This window comes from Gallinula chloropus, assembly GCF_964237585.1.
Source record: "Gallinula chloropus genome assembly, chromosome: 4".
Classification (NCBI taxonomy): Eukaryota; Metazoa; Chordata; class Aves; order Gruiformes; family Rallidae; genus Gallinula; species Gallinula chloropus.
In genome coordinates this window covers 83,563,996-83,586,300 of record NC_140088.1, presented here as the reverse complement: position 1 = coordinate 83,586,300, position 22,305 = coordinate 83,563,996, and the positions used below count along the sequence as shown (strand labels likewise).

The window sequence follows — 22,305 nt, the reverse complement described above, 5'->3', positions numbered from 1 at the left end:
ATATAAATTCAAAGCAGAAAGGAGGCATAATATTTATCTGGTTTAACAGCATAAAAATCACTGTCATCTTAAGATTTTCTTCACTGAATTAAACAGCTCCTTGGGGCAGTTCTTCTAAAAAGGATATACTCACACCTTGTAATTGAATTGCCTCTCAGTCTCCCTCTGAACAAACTGAGAGGCCTTTCAATGGCCTGCCACATCTGAGGCTCTTTGTCCAGTCCTCAGTCTTTTGTAGTTGTGGTTCTTTTGGTGTGCTCTGGGACTGGTGTAGTACTGGGACTTGCTTATTCGATGCTCTGGTGTTGACATTTCCTTCACATCTGATTTCCAGATAAAGGTAAACCACATCATCATGGATTCAGATACATTGTTTTCCCCCTTTAGAAATCCATGATTCACTAAAGGTCAGAGTGAGAATCAGCCAGAGACAGAATGCAGATGACTCCATTGAGCTTTCTGTCTCTCGTTATAAATAGTACATCTGATACACATCTTCTCTGTTACTCTGAGTGTGCCCTCTCCCCCTCCAGCCTCTGCCTGTCGCAGAGGATTAGACGTGCTGGAACGCCATTGCAGACAGAGCAGAAGGGAGATTAGAACACTTGTGGTGGGCTTTACGTCCACATCCTCCGATTCTTGTGGGTTTGGGTCTGCCCCCTTATTTCCACACTCTTCCTAACGATAGTGCATATGGTATAAACGTTCAGAAACTGCCTGCAAAGTAAGTGTGACTAGGGTGCCTCGTTAAGAGTCCTTCCTTTTTTTAAACAGCGTTGTTTACAGGCATTGTAAAGATGATTCATCTCTGTCTTAATGTTAACCAGCTTGGATGGGATGAAATTTATCTCGCTTGGTTCTAGCGAGCATTCCTATCCTACACATGGTGTGAATCAACTGTCCTTCCAACTTGAAAGAGCTTGAGAGAGTAGGGCCTGCTGACGCATCGCTTTTGTTCTTGGGGGAATTGTTTCCATTGTGCTCACAAAAAGAGGAGGGAAGTTGAAAGCTCCGCTCGTGGCCAGCTCTCTCCATACTTGCCTCGGTTGGGGGCATTCGTGTTTGTTGTAGCTGTTCTGGCTTCCCTGGCTCTGGGTTGTTCCTTACGTTTCCTGGCTCATCTGGAGGCCGAACGCTAATTTGTTCAAGCTCTCTCTCTCTCTCTCTCTCTCTTAATGTCTTTTATGGTCTGAATTTCATTATTTTTTTTAATAGGGACATTATAACCAAGACGTTCCATTATATTTTCAATTAGGGTAATTGTTCTTCGTTTCCTTCAGAATCTTGTCTGGCAGAGAATAACAACATTCCGCCCCGGAGATGGCTGTGGCTTTATGGTGCCTCTATTTTTCCAGGAATGTATAGTCTAAAAGTGCTTTGCTGTCATGAGCATGTACTTCAGATGGCTTTAGAGTATTTTATAACTAAAGACCCGATCTTGTGCAAATGAAGGAAATGGGAGTTTGTCTGTTGCCATCAGTGAAAGTTGAGTTGGGTTCTTTGAAACCCTTGTAAAAACTTGGAAGGATTTAGTACCCGGGGTCAGAGACACGGTTTCTTTCAGCTTCAGGGCTTAGTACAGCTTTGGTTAAAATCGGGTGGTATCCAAAGAGCTTCAGCTATTCTGTAGGTTGGACCCCTTGAAAACAGGGCTTCAGGGGGTCTTAAGAAGCTTGTCTGAGGAGGTGTTTGGTCTCTCCAGCAGCAAATGCATCAAAGCTGCTGCTGCTCAATGTTTTTCTTACTCTTGGAAATGACCAATTTAAATAGCCTCCATAACATGCCCTGATGATCCTTTTTGGTCTTCTGCCACTCTTACAGTTAGAAGACTTTGTCTGACGTTTAACCTCATTCTCCTATGCAATTTAAGGCCATTACTATTTTTCCTTTCCTTGATAGACACGAAACTTCGCATGGGAATGAGAGTCTGGGCCTCCTCTGGTAGTCATACATGCCTGATGTTGCCTTTTTAATTCAGCTTTCTTCCCTGAGGATGTTGCTGCTGTTGTGCCTTGTGTCCTCCAGATGAGTTTGCCAGGGTAGGCATCTACAGTTAGAAAGAGGATGGGCTTTCAACGACAGCACTGCAGTTACGAAGTGAGCAGCAGTTTGGGGATGAAGTGAAGATTTGTTGCCAAGGAGGGGTTTAGTCATCCAGAACATGGCATTGGAGTCTCAAACCTCAACCTTCAGTCAGTTGAGACAAGAGGCTTTAGGCAGGGTTAATGACATTCTTCTACAGAGGTCTTCTGGTTGGTTTTGTTGGAGTTCAGCATGCTGCTCTTGTTGAGCATGCCCAGCTCAGCAGGACTAGCTCAGCTATTTCTGGTTTTGATAGCAAACCCATGCCAGAGATTGAGCTCCCAAGTCCCAGTAGATATTCTCTGAGCTTCTGTGTCTGGATTCTCCTCTTTAAGCTAGTTCTGACCTGTTGTATTGCCTTAAAGTCATATCACTTCCCTCCTCAATTGAAACACAATCTGTTAAATACCTTTTGGATGAAGCTTTTGCGAAACTTAATTGAAAATTCATCATCATTTTGAGACTCCTGTGCATCACTTATGTCTTATTTTGACTGTGTAGGTCCTGGGGATGTTGTGGAGTGTATACATGGATAAATGAAAATAACAGAGAACTTCAAGAGCAGAGCAAAATGCAATTCTTATCTTTTGGGGAAGCCCCTTCGTGCATATCCATCCAGTCAGATTGATTTCTGTGCATGTCTCCTACAGAACCCCTCTCTTTTGGCATGTAACTGGGTTTGTGATCTGAGTTTTTTTCAAACTGAACAACAAAGGGCTTCTCATTCTTAAACTGAGCTAACACAACTAGGGAGCAACATAGCACTCAGTACCTGTTTCTGTGGCCGCTTGCAACGCTGCAGTATATTTTGTATGGCCACCAGTGGCCCCTTTATACAAAACCACTGGTGCTTTGTAGGTCCTGTGCCAGGCTGATGTGCCCTAGGCGGGTGTCCCAGAGGGAGTTAGGCATCAATGCTTAGCCTGAAGCCTACGTGTTGTATAATCTGAGACTTGCATGTGAGTATCAGAAAGCAATTATTATGCTGTGAGTGAAAATGAGCCTCCTCAAGCTTGGACTGTGCTGATGGGAGAAACTGGATCTTGTCATTGCCAGAAGTCCCTGTTACATAAAGTTTCCTTCTGGAGCCATGTGTGTAATGCTTCCTAATGTGGCTTCATTGAACTGATCAAGGTTACAAGGAAGTTTAGAAGCAGCCTCATTCTGTTTGGGGTGCTAATGGTGTGGGAGAGGGTTGGAGGGTTGAAGGGGGAAGGCAGTAGTTGTTGGTGGGGCTGGAGTGCAGGAGCTGGCAGAGAGCTTTTCCCCACTGACAAAGCTGTGTGTGGAGTGTGGATCTGCTGCTGAAAGTCAGGAACTCCTCAACACAATGAACTGGCAGCGAAGAGCTGACTTGTGCCATCTCCGTCAACTTCTGCCTGCGAGTGAGACCTTGAGTTGACCTTGATAATGAACCACGCTCTTCTGCAAGAGGCAAGGAGCTGGAGGCTGGTGCTGCTGAGCACATCATGCTGCCAGGCAAGGGATGCCTGTGCCAAGTGCTGTTTTGTTGTAGGCTGTACTGTACACCCGCAGAGGGTGATGGAAGCAGCAAAGCTGCTGCTTTGATCTGAAAGCCCGTGGGCAATGCGTAAGGCTGTGTGTCATGCTCATGGTGTTGCCCCCCTGGCTTGCGGAGACGCCGGTACGCACGCTTTGAGCGTGGAAGTTATCAATCAGGCTGCTGTCAGCCTGAGTGTGCTTTGTGTGGTTTTTCTAATGCAGTGTTTTTAACATCATGCCTGTCTCGAGGATTTGTTGTGCCTCTGTTGGATGTTATGACAACATTGCTTCACAGCAGAAAGGAGGGTCCAAGACTTAAAGCCCAGAATGCACCAGAAAAAAAAGGGGGGGGGAAGAGAAAAATCAGCATGTTTAAACAATGCATAAAGCAACAAAATGAACTTTGTTAGTAGGAAAAAACTTTTATTGGACAATAACACAGCAAGTACAGGCATTAAAAGTTTTCTGTGGTAATCTAATCGGCTTTTATAGATGTAATGGCTAAAATATTAATTCCGTAAAGTTTATAAAAATAAAGTTCTATTATCAGTAATCTGTTTTGTGGATGCTTTGGGAGGGTGCCTTTCTTCTTCACTGTCAAGCATTCATTTTCTCCTCTTTCTTGTGCTGCTGGTGGGGTAAGTACCACAGCGAGAGCAGAGTGGTGTCCAGTAGACAGTGGTTGTCTCCAAAAGCAGATAGTCTTTATCCTTCAGTGCTTGGGGAGTGGCCAAACTGCAGTCCTGTGTATCCTCTCTGAAAAAGGTGGGACAAGGTGTGTGGTGTTAAACTTGATGTCCTAGCTTTTACACTGATCAGTGAGAGGGTATTAAAAGGGGCAGTTTGCACCAAAAAATATTGGTGTCTTGTATTTAGTTCTTCCCCTCTCTTCTTCCTCCAGCAATCTATAGTTATGTACTGAAACACAGAAGTTGACCATTTCTGGAGTTTGGTGGTGGCTCAGTAGGGTGATTTGTGCCTTGTCCTGGAATTCAGGTCTTCAGGTTTTTAATCACTACACTACACAACATAGTCATGTTCTGTAAGTAGAGCACCTGGCCTCAGGTGTGACTAGAGCTTGTGTATGGTGTGGTGCTGAGAAAATATATTTTAGATTACAGCATTTTCAGATGATGAGGATTTTGCTTATTAGTATTATTCCTACTTGGTTTTCACACAATGCTCCTTTAATTTCTGTTTTATGATCTTATACCCATAGATTTGCTGTGGTGTCTTCCAGGGCACTGCTGTAGCAGGTATGTTCACATCTGTGTGATAAATCCTGACTTAATTTGGTGTTTTCTCAGGCTGCTTGGCTATCTTCTGTTCATGTCTGGAATGTATGGTGTATTTCTCTGCCCTAAAAATACCTGGGTGATGCTGAAACTGTGTTGTATGAGGAAGATGGAGGTTGCAATGACTGAGGCTCCGGGCTGTGCTCTGCTCAAGTTTGTCACAGTTCAGTGTGGAGTAGGGATAGGAGCTGAGGCTCTGTGAGTTTTGAATGGCTTGACCCTACTTTAAAAAAAGAAATAAAAATGATGGCCAGAAGGTATTTTAGCCATTGCTGAACTGCTCTGCTGCTCCAGACTGGTACTGCCTGAGGTTCTGCAGCACATTCTCCCTGAAGGAACATCAAATCTTTTCTCTACCTCTCAACAAACATCTGTTCGGTCTATTTTTAAACTCTGATGAATGAGCTTTCCAGTGTCCTAGTGTGCAAAAACGGATTTGCAAATTGATCTGCTCTCTTGTCTTGAGCTCTGTGGAGCTCCTCGCCTTTGTCCCTCTTTAACGTAGTAGAGGACTTCTTTTTCCATGGCTCTGAGCTCCCTGTGTCCTCACCAGTCCTTTATGTTTCAGTCGAAACCCAAGTGCTCTTCATGGACCAATAAATAAGGTGCCATGGTAAGTGGCTTGTGTGGAGTTGTCAGTCTTTTGTGCCTCTCCCCTGATCCCATTGTACTTGTGCTGCTGATTTCTGACCCTTCTGTAGACTTCTGCCTGCCTTTACTGACCTTCATTATTCTTGATTTAGAATTGTTTTGATTGGAAAAGACCTTTAAGATCATTGACTGCAACTATTAACCCAGCACTGCCAAGTCCACCACTAAACCATGTCCCTCAGCGTTACATCTACACATCTTTTAAACACCCCCAGGGATGGTGACTCCACTGCTTTTCCTGGGCAGCCTGGTCCAGTGCTTGACAACCCTTTGGGTGAAGAAATTCTCCCTAATATCCAAACTAAATCTCCCCAGCACAACTTGAGGCCATTTCCTCTTGTCCTGTCTCTTCTTGCTTGGGAGAAGAGACCAACCCCCACCTGGCTACAACTTTTTCCAGGTAGTTGTAGAGATCAGGTCTTCCCTCAGCCTCTTACTCTCCAGGCTAAAGCAGCCCAGTTCCTTCAGCTGCTCCTCACCAGACTTGTGCTCCAGACCCTTCACAACTCTCTTGCCCATCTTTGGACCTGGTCCAGCACCTCAATGAAAAATTCTGGAAACACTTCCAGTTTCTTGAGGTCTTTGGCTGCCACTTTCCAGAAGGCTTGCAACTCCCTCCACTTTGGTGTTACCAACATATTTCGAAAGTACAGCTTGCATGATATTTTCCAATTTGCTAATAAAACCACTGAAGAAAACCAGGCCCAGAACAAATGCATGTGGAAGCTCTGTTGAAAAGCTCCTTCTGGTTGAGACCAGTCATTGACAAGTAACATGGTTTTTAGGATGGGTTTTGTGTAGCACACACATGTGGTTTATAGTCACTTCTTGTGCAGCGTTTTTCGTGGAGTGCTTGTGAGAATACCCGCTGGGGCCATGGCAGGACCTTGCTGAAATCAAGGTGTTCCCAGCTATGAAACCAGTGTTATCCTGCCAAATAGTGTAGTGGTGCTTTTCAGAAACTGCTTTGTCTTCTACTCCAGACTCTTTTGATAATGGGATATTGCTGATAGATTGCTGGATTTTAGCGATAGGAATGATGTCTGTAGCAAACTGAAAATATGATGGTGGTGTGTGTGGGATAAGTGGGTCTGGGGGGGAAAGTGTTTTCAAGTATAAGAATGAAAATTCTTATTTGAATTTGAGTAAACATGTTATACTTCTCTAAAGTGGAAAAAAAAATAGCTTTTTCCTGTGTAGTTGTGATATAAGTGTAAACCAACATGGGTGATAGAGCAAGACAGAGTGGATTCATTCTGCTGGTTAAACAGAGTTTAAAAAGAAGCCAGTTCTACACTTGCTCTTCCACTGAGATAACTTCAGGTGTAAAACTCTGAGTAAGTGGGGTGTCTTCGGAGTACATCTTGCTAATTCTGTGTCTCAGTATAGGGACAAACTCTGCCAACCTTGAAGCAACGAACTCTGACAGTTGGATATTAAACAGGTATTCGCCTTGCAAACTTACTTTGACCTTTTTTCCTTGGAGCTCTTGCACCACTCTTGAAACTGGGTTTTTTTTTCGTATTGCTCAGTAGTTAATTTGTTTATTACAAAAGTTAGAATAAGATTAAACAAACTGCTAATGCTTTTATGTAGCTTAATGAGAAGAAAATGTTTCTGAGGGATTAAAACCACTACAGAAGTTTTAAAGGGGGGAAAAAAATAAAATTGAAGTCCACAACAGACTCAGGAATTTGTTCCACTTATTAATTGAAAACAAAAGCAAGTCACTTCTGTTCCACTGTCCCCAGAATGTCCTCCTTGCATTGTTCCAGATCTCTTTCATTTCACCCCCAGAGATTTCCCTCTGTTCTTTCAGCTGAATTTATTTAGGTTACTTCTGGGTCCCTGTCCTGCAGGCAGCTCTTGTAGAGAATGAAGCTGCAGGGTCAGCCTTGTGGCTTGGCCCTCTCCGAGACTGCCTGAAGCCCTCTTGTTGAGCATGAGGCATAGGAAGGACCTGCAAAGCTAGTTCCTAAATACTTCCTAGAATTAATTTATACATGTGTAATAGCTTTAAACTCATCTGGTTTTTTTTCAGTGTGTATATAAGCTCCTCTGGCGTTTTTTCAGTGTGTATATGGTGTCTGGTACAGGACCAGCTAGATGAAGTGTTTGTAGCATAGCTGGAGTGAATGTGGGTGATGTTGGTGCTTGGTGGCAGGACCCACGGACCTCTGACCCTGTATTAAGGAGACTTGTGGAGAGACAGCATGCTCAGTCTTTCCCAAACCTCTGCTTTGTCCCTACTTTTTTGCTTTTTGTGGGTGATGAAGTGATTGAGAATGCAGTAGGTATGAATAAGGGTGTTGAGTACAGGCAGCTGAGTGGGACTCTGGGATGTGAGGGGCAGGATGAGGGTGTGAAAGGTTCACCATCGACTTGGTGCTTTTGATTTGAGCTGCTGCTTGCTTTCTGCTGCTGGGGAAATTGAAAAGGTGCCCGAGCATCGTCTGTGCCCCGAGTCCTTGTCTGTGGCATCCCCCTCATTAATGGTTAGGGCACCCACTGAGGGTGAGGTTTGGTTGCCCCTGTTTTGGTGGATAAAATCTCAAGGTTGCAGATGGGAACTCCTGATGCAGCTGCCTGTTAACAGCTTTCCTGGAAAGATTTTTCCAGCTGACCTTTTGAAACGAGAAAAAGTGGATTTTTTTTTTCTTTAATGAATGCAGAAATTGTGAAACTCAACAATAGAATCCAAAAGCTTCTTAAAAATCATCTTAAATGGCTTTGTTTAGTGAGTGTACTTTAAAAAACGTAAACCAGACCGATCTGTCACTGGGCAGTCTTCAGTCAGAGAATTACAGCCTGCTCCAGAGTTAGAAGATAAGTGTGTGTGGGGCAGGCTGCTCTCTTTCAGACTTCTTTAATCAAAAAGCTTTTTGTGGGGGGAGACTTATTACTAAAGCTATCTGACCAGCAATTTTTTATAGCAAAGGAAAAACCCAAACAAAAGCAGCCTCGAGGATCATTTTCTGTAGCACTGTCACAGTGCCTTGTTGTTTACAACCAAGAGAATGAAAAGCCCCAACCAATTCAGACTTTTAAATTTTTTTTTGTTTGTTTTTCTTGCTTTATTTTGGCATCTTGGGCTGTTGTGATTATTAGCAGGTATAAGTATACAGGCAAGGCTTTCTAGTTTTTTTTCTAGTTCTTTTTTTTTTTTTCTCCTGTCTTCTGAATGACTTCAGGTCAACTAACAGAAAATCTGGATCAGGTCATAATTAGTGTCTGAACTAGGACTGATGTTCTAAGAGAAGAGTGTATGTGCAGAAAAAATGAGTTGGGGGGAGTAGTTGGGCAGACCTGTAGATGCAGAGCAAGGTAATGGGTGTCAGGCAGGTTTGGTAGGCAAGGAGTGGGAATTATTTTGCCTCAGGTGTGGTGAGCACAGAAAGGAAGAAATACAGTTGAGTGGGTCGTGTGAGAACCAGAATTGGACTTGAGAAAGCTGGCCATTGCTGGCTAGCCAACTGCAAAATGTCACAGCTGCAGGGTCACAGGGATGGCTTTGCAAGAGTGATGCTAGGAAATGGCAGAAAAAGCTGAGGAAGGTGGATCTCTACCAGAGACAGGGGAACAAAGATGATGATGGCAGAGTCTGGGACTTGAGGGGTGTTTTAATTTGTTCTTCATGCAAACTGAATCCCTTTGAGCTGAGAGGCACTGCAGAGCCACTGTGATCTGCTTACACGGTGATATTCAAGAGCAAGATCTTGACATCACATAACTTTGGAGTTGACGTGCCTCAACTTTAGAGAGCCTTGGGGTTTGGTCCGGGCCTGTTTGTGTGTTAGAGGGAGGATGGGAGTTAAGGGTGCTGGGTCTGAGTTTCAGGGAGGGTTGTGGATGAACAGAAGACTTCAAAGGGGAGATAAAGACTTTGTTTAATTTTCAATTTAAAGCTGACCCCTGAGATGCTGGACTTTCATTGCTGCCTGTCACCACCTATTTTTTTTTACACTGTAGTTTGACTTGGGGGGGCAAAAAGGAGAGGAAAAAAGACAAGGATTTTAATCATCAGACCCTTGTCTTAAGTTATCCATCTCCAAAGGAACCTTTGCCTGGAGTTTGTATGTCACTTCAAGATTTCCCCCCTCTTGTTGATAAATGTCTGTGAACGCTGATATGTTTTTCCTTTGAATACCCGTGTGTGTGTTTGGTACCCGTAAGTACTGTGTGGCTGTGGTGAGGGGGGGTCTTCTTAATTTATACTTGAATGAAAACACAATTTGCCTAACTTCTTGAAGTTTGAGAGCTGGTCAGAGCAGAGGTGCGGGGCTGTTCCGGGAGCCCCTGCGAGGAGGCTGTGCAGCACTAGATGGCACTGTGTCCCCAACTTTCACGCTTAACCAGCAAAACCCCACTCAGCTGGTGGGAAAACCCACTGGCGTCGTGCTAGTGGTGGCATTCCTACTGTTTTAGGAAGTTACGTCCCTTTTTTCACCTTCAGCAGCAAACAGCTTCTACCTTGCAATAAAGAAGGCACCACGGTCAGCTTTGGAGACCTCTACTCTTGGGGACTGCATTATTTTACCTAGAGTTTTAAATAGGCTTAATAAAGGTTTGACATTCTTGTTTTTTGCCATTAAAAATGGTTTATGGAAACTAGTAATTCAGTTTGCTAGGGTAGGTTTGAAAGAATCATGATCAAATAGATTTCTTCTAGCTTTTAATTGTGTCTTGGTATCCTTTTTTAGTTACTATTTGAGACCTGTGGGTTGTGGAGGTGGGATTCTCCAGAATGACTTGTGAGCACAGCTCCCACCAAAGGATCACATCATTTTCTGCAGGCAGAAAAATTTCATGTGTCCAGTTGGATTTGTCTGGTTCTGGTGTTTTCTGAAGTGTTGCTTGTCACTGCTGTGATTAGTAACTTTTATTTTTTAATTCTAATAGAATGTTGCAGCTCTGTCATTCCCCATCTTTTATCTCCAATTGCCGTGTGGAGTCCAGTGTGTAATTAATTTCGCCTTACTCTCTGACACAGTACAAGCTCTGACTCCATAAAGCTCGCTGCATACTTAATTTCTTTGTTTTGATTGGGAGAGAGTTGAGTTTGAGGAGTCAGCACTGCTCCTCAAACTGCTAAAACTTCACAGAGACAAGTCTAAGGGTGGGATTTCCTCACTCCCTAGAAAAATATCTGTTTACTATAAAAACCCAAGAAAGCAACCCCCTGAAAATGCCATACCATTTCAGTGTGATGCAATCCTTCTGCTTTCTAGAACAGCTCTTGCTTGGTGTGTAGTCATGATCTCCTGCTTTTGCACAGCAGCTCTTTCTGTGGATGAGGGAGTCGCCTTCTGGGCCATCTTACACGATTGGAAACAATCATCGTTACTGGCCAGCATGTGTTGGTAATGGACGGAACAAAAAGTGTTTTAACGTGGCAATTCAAGTCTCTCTTCCCAGTTGGATCCAATCTAAGACAATATAATGATAGATATTTCCTTTTTTTTAAAACCTCCAACCTTAAATTTAACTCTGACATTTTTGGTTGGTTGTAGCAAAGATAACTCATTGCCTACAGCTTACACTGCAGTCTTGGATTGGCATGTCCCCATCAGTTTGGGTGTCTTCATCTGCACTGTCCTTTTAGCAACAGGGCTGGCAAAATTAGAGGTGAGCTGGAAAATTGATTTTGGCAGCTGTAGAGGTGATACTTTTCCATTGTAGCTTTTGCTCTTGAGACCCAAGGAACATCCAGAAAATGATCCAAGAAGAGTGCTGAGTGTTGCAGCATGAGATAGCAGGTAGTGATCAGAGGTGGCTGAGCTCAAAGGCTTTGTTTTGGAACATTCAGTGCAGGGTTGGCCACGTTGTGATCTCTGAGGGAACATCAACCTGATGTTTGTGTGGAAAAGAGGGGGGAAAAAAAGAGCTGGGATAGAAGGATTTTCAAACCTGAGTTTCGTGGCTGATGTATGCAAGGAAAAAGCAGAACTGTACTTTTATCACAGGAGGTTTTTTAAAACCTCATATTTTGGCTATTTCTTGGTAGTAAGGCCAGTAACAGATATTGAAATCTTGACTAATGGTGGCATCTTCTTTCCAGGTCTGTCTATGATGGAGAAGAACACAGTCGTTTTATGGAGAAACTGGAAGCGCGAATCCGAAACCACGATCGTGAGATTGAGAAAATGTGCAACTTCCACTACCAGGGCTTTGTGGACTCCATCACAGAGCTGCTGAAAGTTAGAGGGGAAGCTCAAAAACTGAAGGTAAGAAAAGGCCACCTAGATATCTAGATGGAGGTGGCCCTGCTTGAGCGGGGATGCTTTGAATCAGGTGACCTCAGGTTGGACCTTTCATCCTCAGCCACTCTGGGATTCTGTGAAACCATGTGAATGTCTCCCCATTTGGTCTACAGCATCTCTTCTTTATTTAAAAATGTAAAAATTAAATACACTTATCTTCATTCTTCTTGTAGCAGTAGGTTAGCCATTTGATGTTTGACAGTAATTGGGCAAACTCGAACAGCGTGGTACATTAAAAGCACAAGAAAGCTTAAAGCTAAACCTGTTTCCCATTAGGAAATGGGCTTTTCTTGCTGTACCTCATACCAATTTCTTAAGCAAAAATAATCTCTATAGTCAGAAGTGTGTCTGCTCTAGCAGCATCTGCTCCAGTGCCCTGTCTGACATTGAGTTCTCATTACAGGTAGAGTTGTGGCTGAGACAAAGCAACAGATCAGATTGCAGTCAGGAGGTGTCTGCCCAGTGTTGGCAAGTGAAATGTTAATATTTCAAAAACAAATGAAGATCAGAGCATTTTAAGATGTTCAGGTGTAAGCAGGAACAGTAGTGAGAAATAACTACTAATTTCACAAATAATGAAAGGCAGTGTAAACAAACACATAGCTTTATTCTTTTTCAGTAGCATCTCCAGGTTTGGTTGGCTTAACTATAGAAGATAAACTGGTTGGAGCTGGGAATGGAGAAAGTAAAACAGCTGCAGCTAGGAATGGGCTTTCCAAGCATTGTGGCATTTAAAACTGTGCAGAAAGATGAGAGGAAGGTGGAATTTACCTATTTATTGAAAAACTGTGTTTAGTAGTATGTGAAGAAAGCCATTTGTAGGTTCAGAATATGGATAAGTGGTGGGAAGGAAACTAAACAAATTTCTGGGGAGAAAAAGAACCTAAAGGTCAGAGGCCTTCCTATGTGTAGGGGTCAGGTGGGCTGGTAGCTGAAGCTTGGCTTTTTATGCCTTACAATATGAGTATTCCACAATTTGGGGCATATAAAAAAGCCCAGGAGTGACTCAGTCAGTGTCAGAAGACTTTCATTTTCCTATGTGAATTAGAAAAGGGGCTCTGCAGCAAGGTGTGACCTTGATTTGAAAAGCAAAAGCAACCTTCCAGAACAGCCACTGAGTTGTGTGGCACCCAGAAAGGTATGGGCTGTCTCTGAAGAGCAGCATAGCAAGTCCTTCCCACTGAGTGGAGCTTGACCTGTTGAGAGAGACTTTCCTGGGACTCTAGGGGTGTGGGAGACCCGTTCAGTGGGCATTCAGAAAGATGAAGTTATAAATACAGTGTGTGTGGGGGAATAAATCTCAGGAAAGTAAGTTTTCTGGAGAAGAAGGCAGAACTCTAAACCTTCATAGTGCTGACTGCTGCTCTTCATGCATGTATTCATTCATTTATTCATTCAAAGCTACCTCTGGCACTTCCTAGCAGGCATCCAGCTTTACACAGACAGGTCTCCATTCAAAACGATGTGTCCTTGCAGGGACACCTTCATGGCAGGGGTGTCCTGACACCAGGAGCACCCATATCATTCCAATAACACTTTCCACAGCAAGGATTCATCCGGCAGTTGATTGCAGGATAAGGAAATACCATGAAAGAAGCTTGCTTTTTTCTCTCTCTTTTTTTTTTTAAGCTATTGTTTCTAGCCAAGAATTCCACATTGTTTGTTTGCAAAGGCTTGTTGCTGTTTCCCATTCTACAAACAGCTACTTTGGTGGTGGCACACTGTGAAGTCCATCTTTGTACCCTCAGGATCTCTCTTGATTTCCATTACTTATGTGATCTATAAAACGGCACATGGGAAAAATACACACAGAAACTCATTTGGGAAGTACTGAGCCCTCTTTGTAAGGGTTTCCCCAGGGAAACATCCATGGGTCCGGTGGTGAGAGTGTGTTTTGTTCCAGTTATTCATTCTCTTTTTGATCCTGATCTTTTTCTCAATGGCACTGGTCTTTGAACATACGTGCAAGCAGCTATGAAATAAACACCCTCGCTTCTGCCTCTCTAGTGTGTGTCTTCACTTGTGTGCTTCCTTCTAGCTTTGGGGTGTTTAGCAGAAATACCAGTGTTCACTGTTTTTAAGGGTGCACATGCTAAATATGAGGTGGGTGCACCATGTCTTCCCTCTGTACTATGACACTGTATTTCGGGTGGCACCAAGTCAGCTTCAAACCCTATCAGGACTGTCTGGCTAAACTTAGTCTTGCTTTTTTTTTCCCCCCCCTGAAAAGAACTAGCATTGAATCAGGAGCTTTATCTTCTCCATCAGTGGCAGATCTCCTGCGCAGTGAATTTCTGCACTAGGCAGCGTTGTGTTGTTTTTCAAGAGATGATGGGTCCGATTTAATTATCTATATATGGATTAAAAAGTAAGTTAATTGAAAGTATGTGGGATACATTTTCAAAAAGACATGTCCTTAATTTGGGTGGTATTTAAGCCATAATATTTTTTTAAACTAAAAATTTTTCCCCTTTTTGTTACTATGTAGCTTCAGCATGGCAATGCTCTTCATTTTTCCTTGAAAACCATGTAAGAAATCAAAATCTTGTTGCTTTGGGTTTTTTGGGGTTGGTTTTTTTTTTTGGGTGTGTTACTTCAGCACTTTGGCTGTGCAGTACAAGACACAATTCTGCCTCGTTAGGAAATGAGCAGGGTTGTGTTGGCCTGCTCTCAAACCAGTAAATGCACAGTACTACTGGTTTTGGGAAACCATGTACCGGTCTGGCTGTTCCATCTCATAAAGGTTCCAGTGGAAATTAAAAAGTCAGAGATAGATTATATGTTAGGATAGTTCAACTTGGAAAACCTGACTTGAAGTGCTGAGGGAAGGGACCACAGAGTCACAGGGCTTGTGGCAGCCTCAAGAGATCACCTAGTTTATCTTCTTATTTCTCTTAAACAAGTTCTTCAGATGTGTCATTCCTGATGTAGATTTTAATCTAACATCTTCTATAATGTTGGCCCTCACCCACAAACTGCTCTCCTTTCTCTGGGAAACTCAGGTGACATAGTTGAAAAGTCTTTTTTTAGGTCATCTACTTTTTGAGCTGTCAGGCACAAAAGTATTCCTTCTTGGTTTTGCAGCAGCCTTCTACAGGCTGGGGGTTGTAGGAAAGTTCTTCTCTGGTCTTGTCCTCTGTAAGATCTGTAGCCCCAGTCCATCGTGAAGGGTCGTGCCTTCCAGGTATGTCACCACTTTGACTTTCCTACCCCAAAGCCCTTCCAGTTGATGGGGTCTGGGGTGGTTTTTTTGTGATAAAAGTGTTTTCTAGGGTGGGACAGGCAATCAGTCACCAGTGAAATGGTGTAGAAGGGTTATTTCAGGTGAGTTGTAGGCTTTTGTTCGTGCATGCTCCTGTGACACTTGTGTTGTTGGTGACACCATAGCACTGTCTGTCTTCAGTTTGATGTCCTGCCATCATTGGGTCTGTTTTTGAAGTGCTACTGTTGACTTGTCCTGTTTGGCAGAGATCACCAGTCACATCAAAGTTTAGCACTACTTACAGGCCACTGTTGAATAGCAATTAATAATAAAAAAAGGCTTTTACTTGAAAACACACCATCAATTCTCATCTCTTCCAAGATGCACAGGACTGTTCTGTGCACTTGTAGGATCCATGTAGTTATGATTACCTGTGTGTGTGGGAGAAGATGGATAGGAAGCAATTTTTATTGCTTAGTGCATTCAGGTTAAAGTAGATGGAATAAAACTGAGGCAGCTGGCTTAAAGTGAAGGGAAGCTCACCAAACTGGGGGATCTCCCTGCCCTGGGGTGTGGAGATACCCTAAGAATGTAAGAGCTGTACAGTGCATTGCTGTAGGGGCTGGATAAATGGAGGGAGAATGGCTGCTTGGGTGGATAAAGAACCCAGATTTTGGGTGCACCCTTCAGACTGGGAAGTTCATAAGTTGCTGACTTGAAGGATTGCTCCACAGTCACCCTCTGCTGTTTAGGGAGGGTGAAAATCAGCAGTAGGGGGTGGTTTTGGATGGAGGATGGAGTCAGCACAGCTATGCAGGGTCACGGTGGTGCCCTTTGGGTCCATTCCCAGGATTCCTCTCTGGCGCCCTTTGCTCCTCTCTCTCATCACACTGACACTCTCTAAATGATAGCAGTGTGATGGTTAAACCCCCCCCCCCAAACCCAAGCCCTGCTTTGTACCACATGTTCTCTACAGAGATGAATGAACTAACGACTTGAGCATCCCCCAAGTGCCTCGTGTGATCCCATCATCTTGTTCTTCACGTGTGCCCACCTGTTGTCTGTGTGTCCCCCCCCCCCACCCCCTTGCTGTGTGTCTGTCTTGGATTATCAGATCTCTTCTTCTGAAAAGCTTCAGTGTGTCTGCAGAGAGTCTGTATAAATAATCATCTCTATGTAAATAATCATCTCTCCTTTTTTTTTAATGTATGGATATAGACCTTAAGAAGAAAACAAAACACCTCCCCACCCCCTGAAAGCCCTTGGTGTGCGAGGGCAGAATATATTCTTACTCTTTGCTTTAGCTGGGATTGATATGTAATTTTAATAGAAGACTAGTACAGCCTTGGCATTATTTTAGGAGCAGTTTTAAATTACCCTACACGGGTTCTTTTTTCCTGGTGGGATTTTCAGGATATAAGCAAATAAAATAATCTTTGGAAGAGATGCTGTGCTCCTGCTCATAAAATCTCAATACATCATAAAGGAAATGAGCAGTTTTTGCACAGGGCAAGCAGCCAGGAGAGCTGAAGCTACTGCAGAAGGGGGAGCAATGTGATGCAGATGCTGTAGAGAAGTTGTGTGCGGGGAGATCATGGGATGACTCCTCTTCTTACATCATGGTAGGCTTGAAAGTCAGCGTGGCCAGTGTTAAACCAAAAGGAAGCCTGTGAAGCTGGATGGCTCTGCTTGTCAAAGCAACACCAACCTCTCTGTGTGAGACCTCCTGTGGAAATTTGGACCAGTCTGGGAGATCATTGTGGCCCAGTATCTTTCAGTAGTCAGCAAGAAGCAAATTGGATCCTGAATCAATTTTGTAAGCATTAAACCAAAACTCCCCTCCTGTCTGAACTGGTTGCCTCATAGTGAGCTCAAAAAGGAAAGAGGCAGCTGTCTTATCTTCAGAGCCCACATCAAAACTTGCCCTGCTCTGCTGTGACTGCTGCTCTGTGCACCATCCACGCTTTGTTTGATAATTGGAGAGCATCAGCCTGTCTTCCTTTGCTAGTGATAAATTAATTAGAAATTCAGCTTGTTTCTGCAATTGCTGAAAAATATCAGGGAAGCAAAGGTCAGAAGTTGGTTTGTGTAATCTTAATGCTGCTGAATACACTTTGAGAGCTCAGTGTTGCAGCTCGTGCTGTTGTCCAAGTGCTGTTACTCGTTTTGCTTATAGAATGAATAGAACTTGTGAAACACACAGGAACTTAGTTCATAAAACTTGATGATGCCGGCTGAAATCCAGCAGCAGCTTCCACTGTACAGTCAGCCTGAGTAAAAGGAGAAACCTTTGAGACATCTTACAGAGACAAGCCTGGAAATGAATATTTACAACTTTAGTAGCTGTGAAAGAGAGGATTCTATGGGAAAAAAAAAAAAGGAGTTTTATGGCATGTGTCATGGTTCAAGCCAGCAGACAGCTAAAACAACCCACACTCCTCACACAGTGGGGAAGACAGTTGGAAAAAGGAAAATTCATGGGCTGAGATAAAGTCAGTTTAACAGGACAGAAAAGGAAGAGAATAATGATGATAAAAGAGTGTGCAAGACCAGTGATCCACAGCACAGTTCCTCACCCCCCGCAGACCACTGCTGCCCAGCCAGTTCTTAAGCCCCAACCCTTTTCTAAACCCCTGGCCAGCTTCACCCAGGTGATACTTGAACATGAAGTTGTATGCCACAGAACATCCCCCTGGGATCAGCTGTGCCCTGGCTGTGCCCCCTCCTGTCTTCTCACAGAATCACAGATCTGTTGGGGCTGAAAGGGACCTCTGGAGATCATCAGGTCCATCCCCCCTGCCAGAGCAGGATCACCTTGAACAGGCTGCACTTGGCAGCGTCCAGGTGGGTTTTGAATGTCTCCAGAGATGGAGACTCCACAGCCTCTCTGGGCAGCCTCTCCCAGGGCTCTACCACCCTCCCAGTAAAGAGATTCCTTCTCATGTTTGAGTGACACTTCCTATATTCAAGTTTGTGCCTGTGGCCTCTTGTCCTAGTCCTGGGAACCACTGAAAAGAGACTGACCCCATCCTCCTGACACCCACCCCTCAAGTATTTATAAGCACTGATAAGATCCCCCCTCGGTTTTCTCTAGGCTAAAACATCCCAAGTCCCTCAGAGGGATGTTATAGTCCCCTTGTCATCTCCATAGCCCTTTTTTGTACCATCTCCAGTTGCTGCCTGTCCTTAACCCAGGAAGCCCAGCACTGCACTCAGTATTCCTGATGAGGCCTCACCAGGGCAGAGTAGAGGGGGAGGAGAACCTCCCTCAACCTGCTGGCCATGCTTTTCTTGATAGCCCCCCAGAATGCCTGGGGTGCACCCCAGGCTTCTTGCTGGTGGGGGCAGTACATGAAGCTGAAAAATCCTTGCCTTGGTGTGAAAATTACCTAGCAATAACCAAAATACTGGTGTGTTACCAACACTATTCTCATCCTAATTCCAAAGCACAGCATCCTAACAGCTACTAGAAAGAAAAGGAATTGAATCCCAGCTGAAACCAGGGCAGTGTGTGTCATGTTAATCTGACTGATGTGAGGCACGAGCAGCCCTTCTCTGATGGTACTTACCTTTGTAATTGGCTACTTCTGCTAAAGACCTGAAGCTGGGCATGTTGACTTGAAAGTTTGTGTAATTGTTTTTCCAGCTGTCCCAGTTGGTTTGTAGAAGATGGTATCTCTGTTTACAAACCTTCTCCTGTCTGAACTTGAAGGAGTGTTCAGGAGAATTCCCAAAGTCATCTTTCTGCTTGTTGTCTAAATAATCTGTAAGCTGCTGCTTTTCTGTTCCCATGACTCTAAAAATTAACTTTGTGTGATTTTACTGAGTCAAATTGATGCCTGAGGCTGTAAAGAGCTGAACTGCTGTGATCTTGCTAGTCCAGGGAACCTGCAGGTTTGGAAACTGGGAAAATATTGAACTGAGAACCCCAGCTTGATAGGATAATGCAAAAAGATGGTTTAGTAAATAAAATACTTACTCTTTTTAAAATAAAGGGATATGGGAGTCAGAAGGAGGGATCCAGTGGGAGATGCATCTGAAGATCTAAAATAAAATGTTTGAACTTCATGTGTAAAGCCCACGTCTAAGAGCTCATACTATGATAGTGAGGAGTTAAAACTGAGTTATTACCTACTTGGTCTTGGGGAGGGGAGATTTCCTTCTGTGACACTGATGTCCCACCTCTTCCACTCGCATAAGAAGAGCTTTTAAGATGAGAAGCCATGTGACTATCTGCTACAAAACGGGATCTGTTGAGACTGCAGGTTTTGAGGATGCCATACCACAGGACTACCTCCTGTTGCTTCTTACTTTGCTCTAGAAGCAGGGAAGGAGATCCTTGGTAATTGCTGCGTCGCTGTTGGCATCCCATGTACCAGATTAAATCAACTAATAAACAGTTTTATGCAGGAGATTGTGAAAAGTGGTGGTGAAAAACATTGTTTCAATTTACATGTAGATGTGACTTGTGTCTCTTTCTCTTTCTTCCCTGTCCCCACAGAATCAAGTGACAGATACCAACCGAAAGCTGCAGAATGAAGGGAAAGAAGTGAGTGATACATTCATTCATTCTGTCTTGTCTTTGCTTTTCCATTTAGCTGTGGCAAATTAGGCTGAGCATCAAAACCTGCTCAGAATTCACTGGTAACATTGCACAGTGTTGGTATTAAAGAGTACATGGACTCTCTTTCCTGTAGCTTGGGTTCCTGAATGAAAGGTGAGTTGTGTAAGTGGTGGGGAAGTGATCTTTTTCTTTTTTCTTTCTATTTTTTACTGCTTGTGCATTGAAAGCTATTCAAAGGCAAAGCCTGGGAAGCTTGAGGGATTTGAATCAACAGTAATCAAGTTGTAGGCTTGCTCCTGCAGCCCTGAGTGGTGAGAATGGGATCTTTCATAACAATGCTGCATCCCCAGCAGTGTGACCAGCAGGTTGAGGGAAGGGATTCTGCCCCTCTGCTCTGCGACAGAGAAGCCCCTGCAGTGCTGCATCTAGCTTGGGGGATCCCAGGACAAGAAAAACATGGAGCTGTTGGAGTAAGTCCAGAGGAAGGTATGGAGATGCTCCGAGGGCTGGAGCAGCTTGGCTCTGGAGACAGGCTGAGAGTGTTGGGGTGGTTCAGCCTGGAGAAGGCTGTGGGGAGACCTTTCACCCCTTCCAGTCCCTCAAGGGGCTCCAGGAAAGCTGGAGAGGGGCTGCTGACAAGGGCAGGGAATGACAGGACAAGGGGAGTGGCCTTTAGCTGCAGGAGGACAGATGCAGAGGAGATGGGAGACAGAAATCCTTCCCGGGGAGGGTTGTGAGGCCCTGGCACAGGCTGCCCAGAGAAATTGTGACTGCTCCTGGGTATTTGACAGTGTTCAAGGGCCGGCTGGATGGGGCTTTGGGCACTCTGGGCTAGTGGAGGGTGTCCCTGACCATGGTGGGGGTGGCACTGGGGAAGCTTTAAGGTCCTTTTCCACCCAAACCAGTCTCTGATGCTTCAAATATGAGCTGGAGTGCCTGGCCTCTGCTTCCCAGTGCAGTACAGCAGTAACTGAAGTCAGGGTGGTTTTTGAACTGCATGGCTGGGGACATCAAGGCATAGACAGAAAAGAATTGATTAAGCATGTCTTGGTTACAAGGTGCCTCTGACTGCATTCATCTTCCTGCCCCTTCACATAAGGGAATATTTGCAGACTGGGGACACTGCATAACTGGAGGTGTTAATTCTTGAGGGTTTTCAGGTGCCCAAGATGGGGATGTGTGAGACATCCTAGGAATGGTCCTTCCTGTATTGCTCTACACATATTCCCTGTAAATCTTGTACTCTCTGCACCCTTTCTGTTTTACTGCTTAACCAGGCTGTCACACACCCAGACCTCATTTTGTAACACAGGTGTTATTCTCTGTCAGCTGTGTTTTGTTTGAAAAACAAACTAGAAAATCCCCACCTTGGCCTGTGTCAGAACAATTATTCTAACACAGATTAAAGATAAAAATGCCCTTTGGGGAGGAGGTGTTGCAGCTTCTCTCCTGAGTCAAAGAAACCTCTGTGTTACCTTGAACAGAGGATTCACCTCCAAGTGTAGAAGAACCTGGAAGACTTTGCAGACTAGGAGTGGAGATAAGTCCCATACTCTAGAGGACAGAGCCATGACCTGTCCCTTTTGAAAAGAAGAAACCAAAGGGTTTACTCTTGTAGGCAATGGCCTGTCCTTGTTTTGCCCTTGTCCAGCTGCACAGGTTTTTCTGTTGGAAGCTGAACATTTACAGGTCCCTGTTAGTTTGTGATGGTAAGAATGCCCCTGGGAGCAAGGGGCCACATCTTATCTTTGAGAGGAACTAGAAAAGAGAAGCTTGAGGAGGGTACAGGGAAGAGATCAATAAAATGGGAAGGGGTTAAATAACTTTTGGAATCTGTAGGATGCACTACAAGGCTGGTGTTTTGATGGCTTTGGTTTTGCTGCTTGCTTATTTGAAATAGGCTAGGGAGTGCTGCTGCTACTCAACTGAACAACCCTGGAGCTGCCTGTCCTCCCTCTTTCTGCAACACTCTGCAGTGCTTGCCGAGCTCTCTGCTTATCAGAGTAGGCTTTGTTGTCAGCCTACTGTTTGAATGGTTGTGACAAGTGCAAAGTGGTTTATATCTTCTCTGGTCTGTTTACTATTCTTAGTGAACCTTTCTTTATTGTTTGTGTGTTTTTTCCTTGCTGAAGCTGATACTAGCAATGGAAGAGCTGAAGCAATGCCGATTACAACAGAGGAATATTTCAGCGACGGTTGATAAGCTGACACTGTGTCTTCCTGGTGAGGAATCTGAAATTGCTCTTTATTTGTACAGCTGTTTATTTTAATTCACTTCTCTGCTTTGTGCTTGTCTCTCAATGCTTGTGTGTTTTCCTTCTCTTTCCAGTCCTGGAGATGTACAGCAAACTACGAGAGCAAATGAAATCTAAAAGGTAAATTTTGTATAGGTTGGTGTTTGTGTTGGAAGAGTTGCAAAGCACCTGTTTGGTGATGAATAAATTAAAGAGGTTCTTAAGACTTAAAGATCAGCCTTTCTAGTTAACCTGAGTCCTGGCTGGTATCTTCACAGTCTGTGGTAGAGCCTAAAGCTCCAGTTATGTTTTGTTGGGCTTTTTGATTATGGTGGATGTTCCCTTTTTCTCCTGGAAGCTCACTGTTGTCATGCATGCAATCAAGGTATGACCTGGTATTTAAATGTTACTAACTAAATGTTATTCTGTGAATGTTGTGATACAAACCCTGATATAACTTGAGATAATCTGATGAATGGAAGCCAAGCACCTGGGAAATGCGATGTGTGATGAG

General features: G+C 44.0%; 1 protein-coding gene across 2 annotated transcripts in view; it reads left to right on the top strand.

Annotated features, from left to right (window-relative positions):
- The window catches only part of EXOC6B (exocyst complex component 6B), a gene marked incomplete at both ends in the record, with an annotated part of 300,949 nt that overhangs the window by 38,821 nt on the left and 239,823 nt on the right, over positions 1-22,305 (top strand). For both annotated transcript variants that reach the window (XM_084263018.1, XM_084263017.1), the window contains 4 exons: positions 11,590-11,755; positions 19,495-19,542; positions 21,690-21,780; positions 21,887-21,932. In XM_084263018.1, the coding sequence (XP_084119144.1) occupies positions 11,590-11,755; positions 19,495-19,542; positions 21,690-21,780; positions 21,887-21,932 (351 nt within the window). The remainder of the gene's footprint in view (positions 1-11,589; positions 11,756-19,494; positions 19,543-21,689; positions 21,781-21,886; positions 21,933-22,305) is intronic.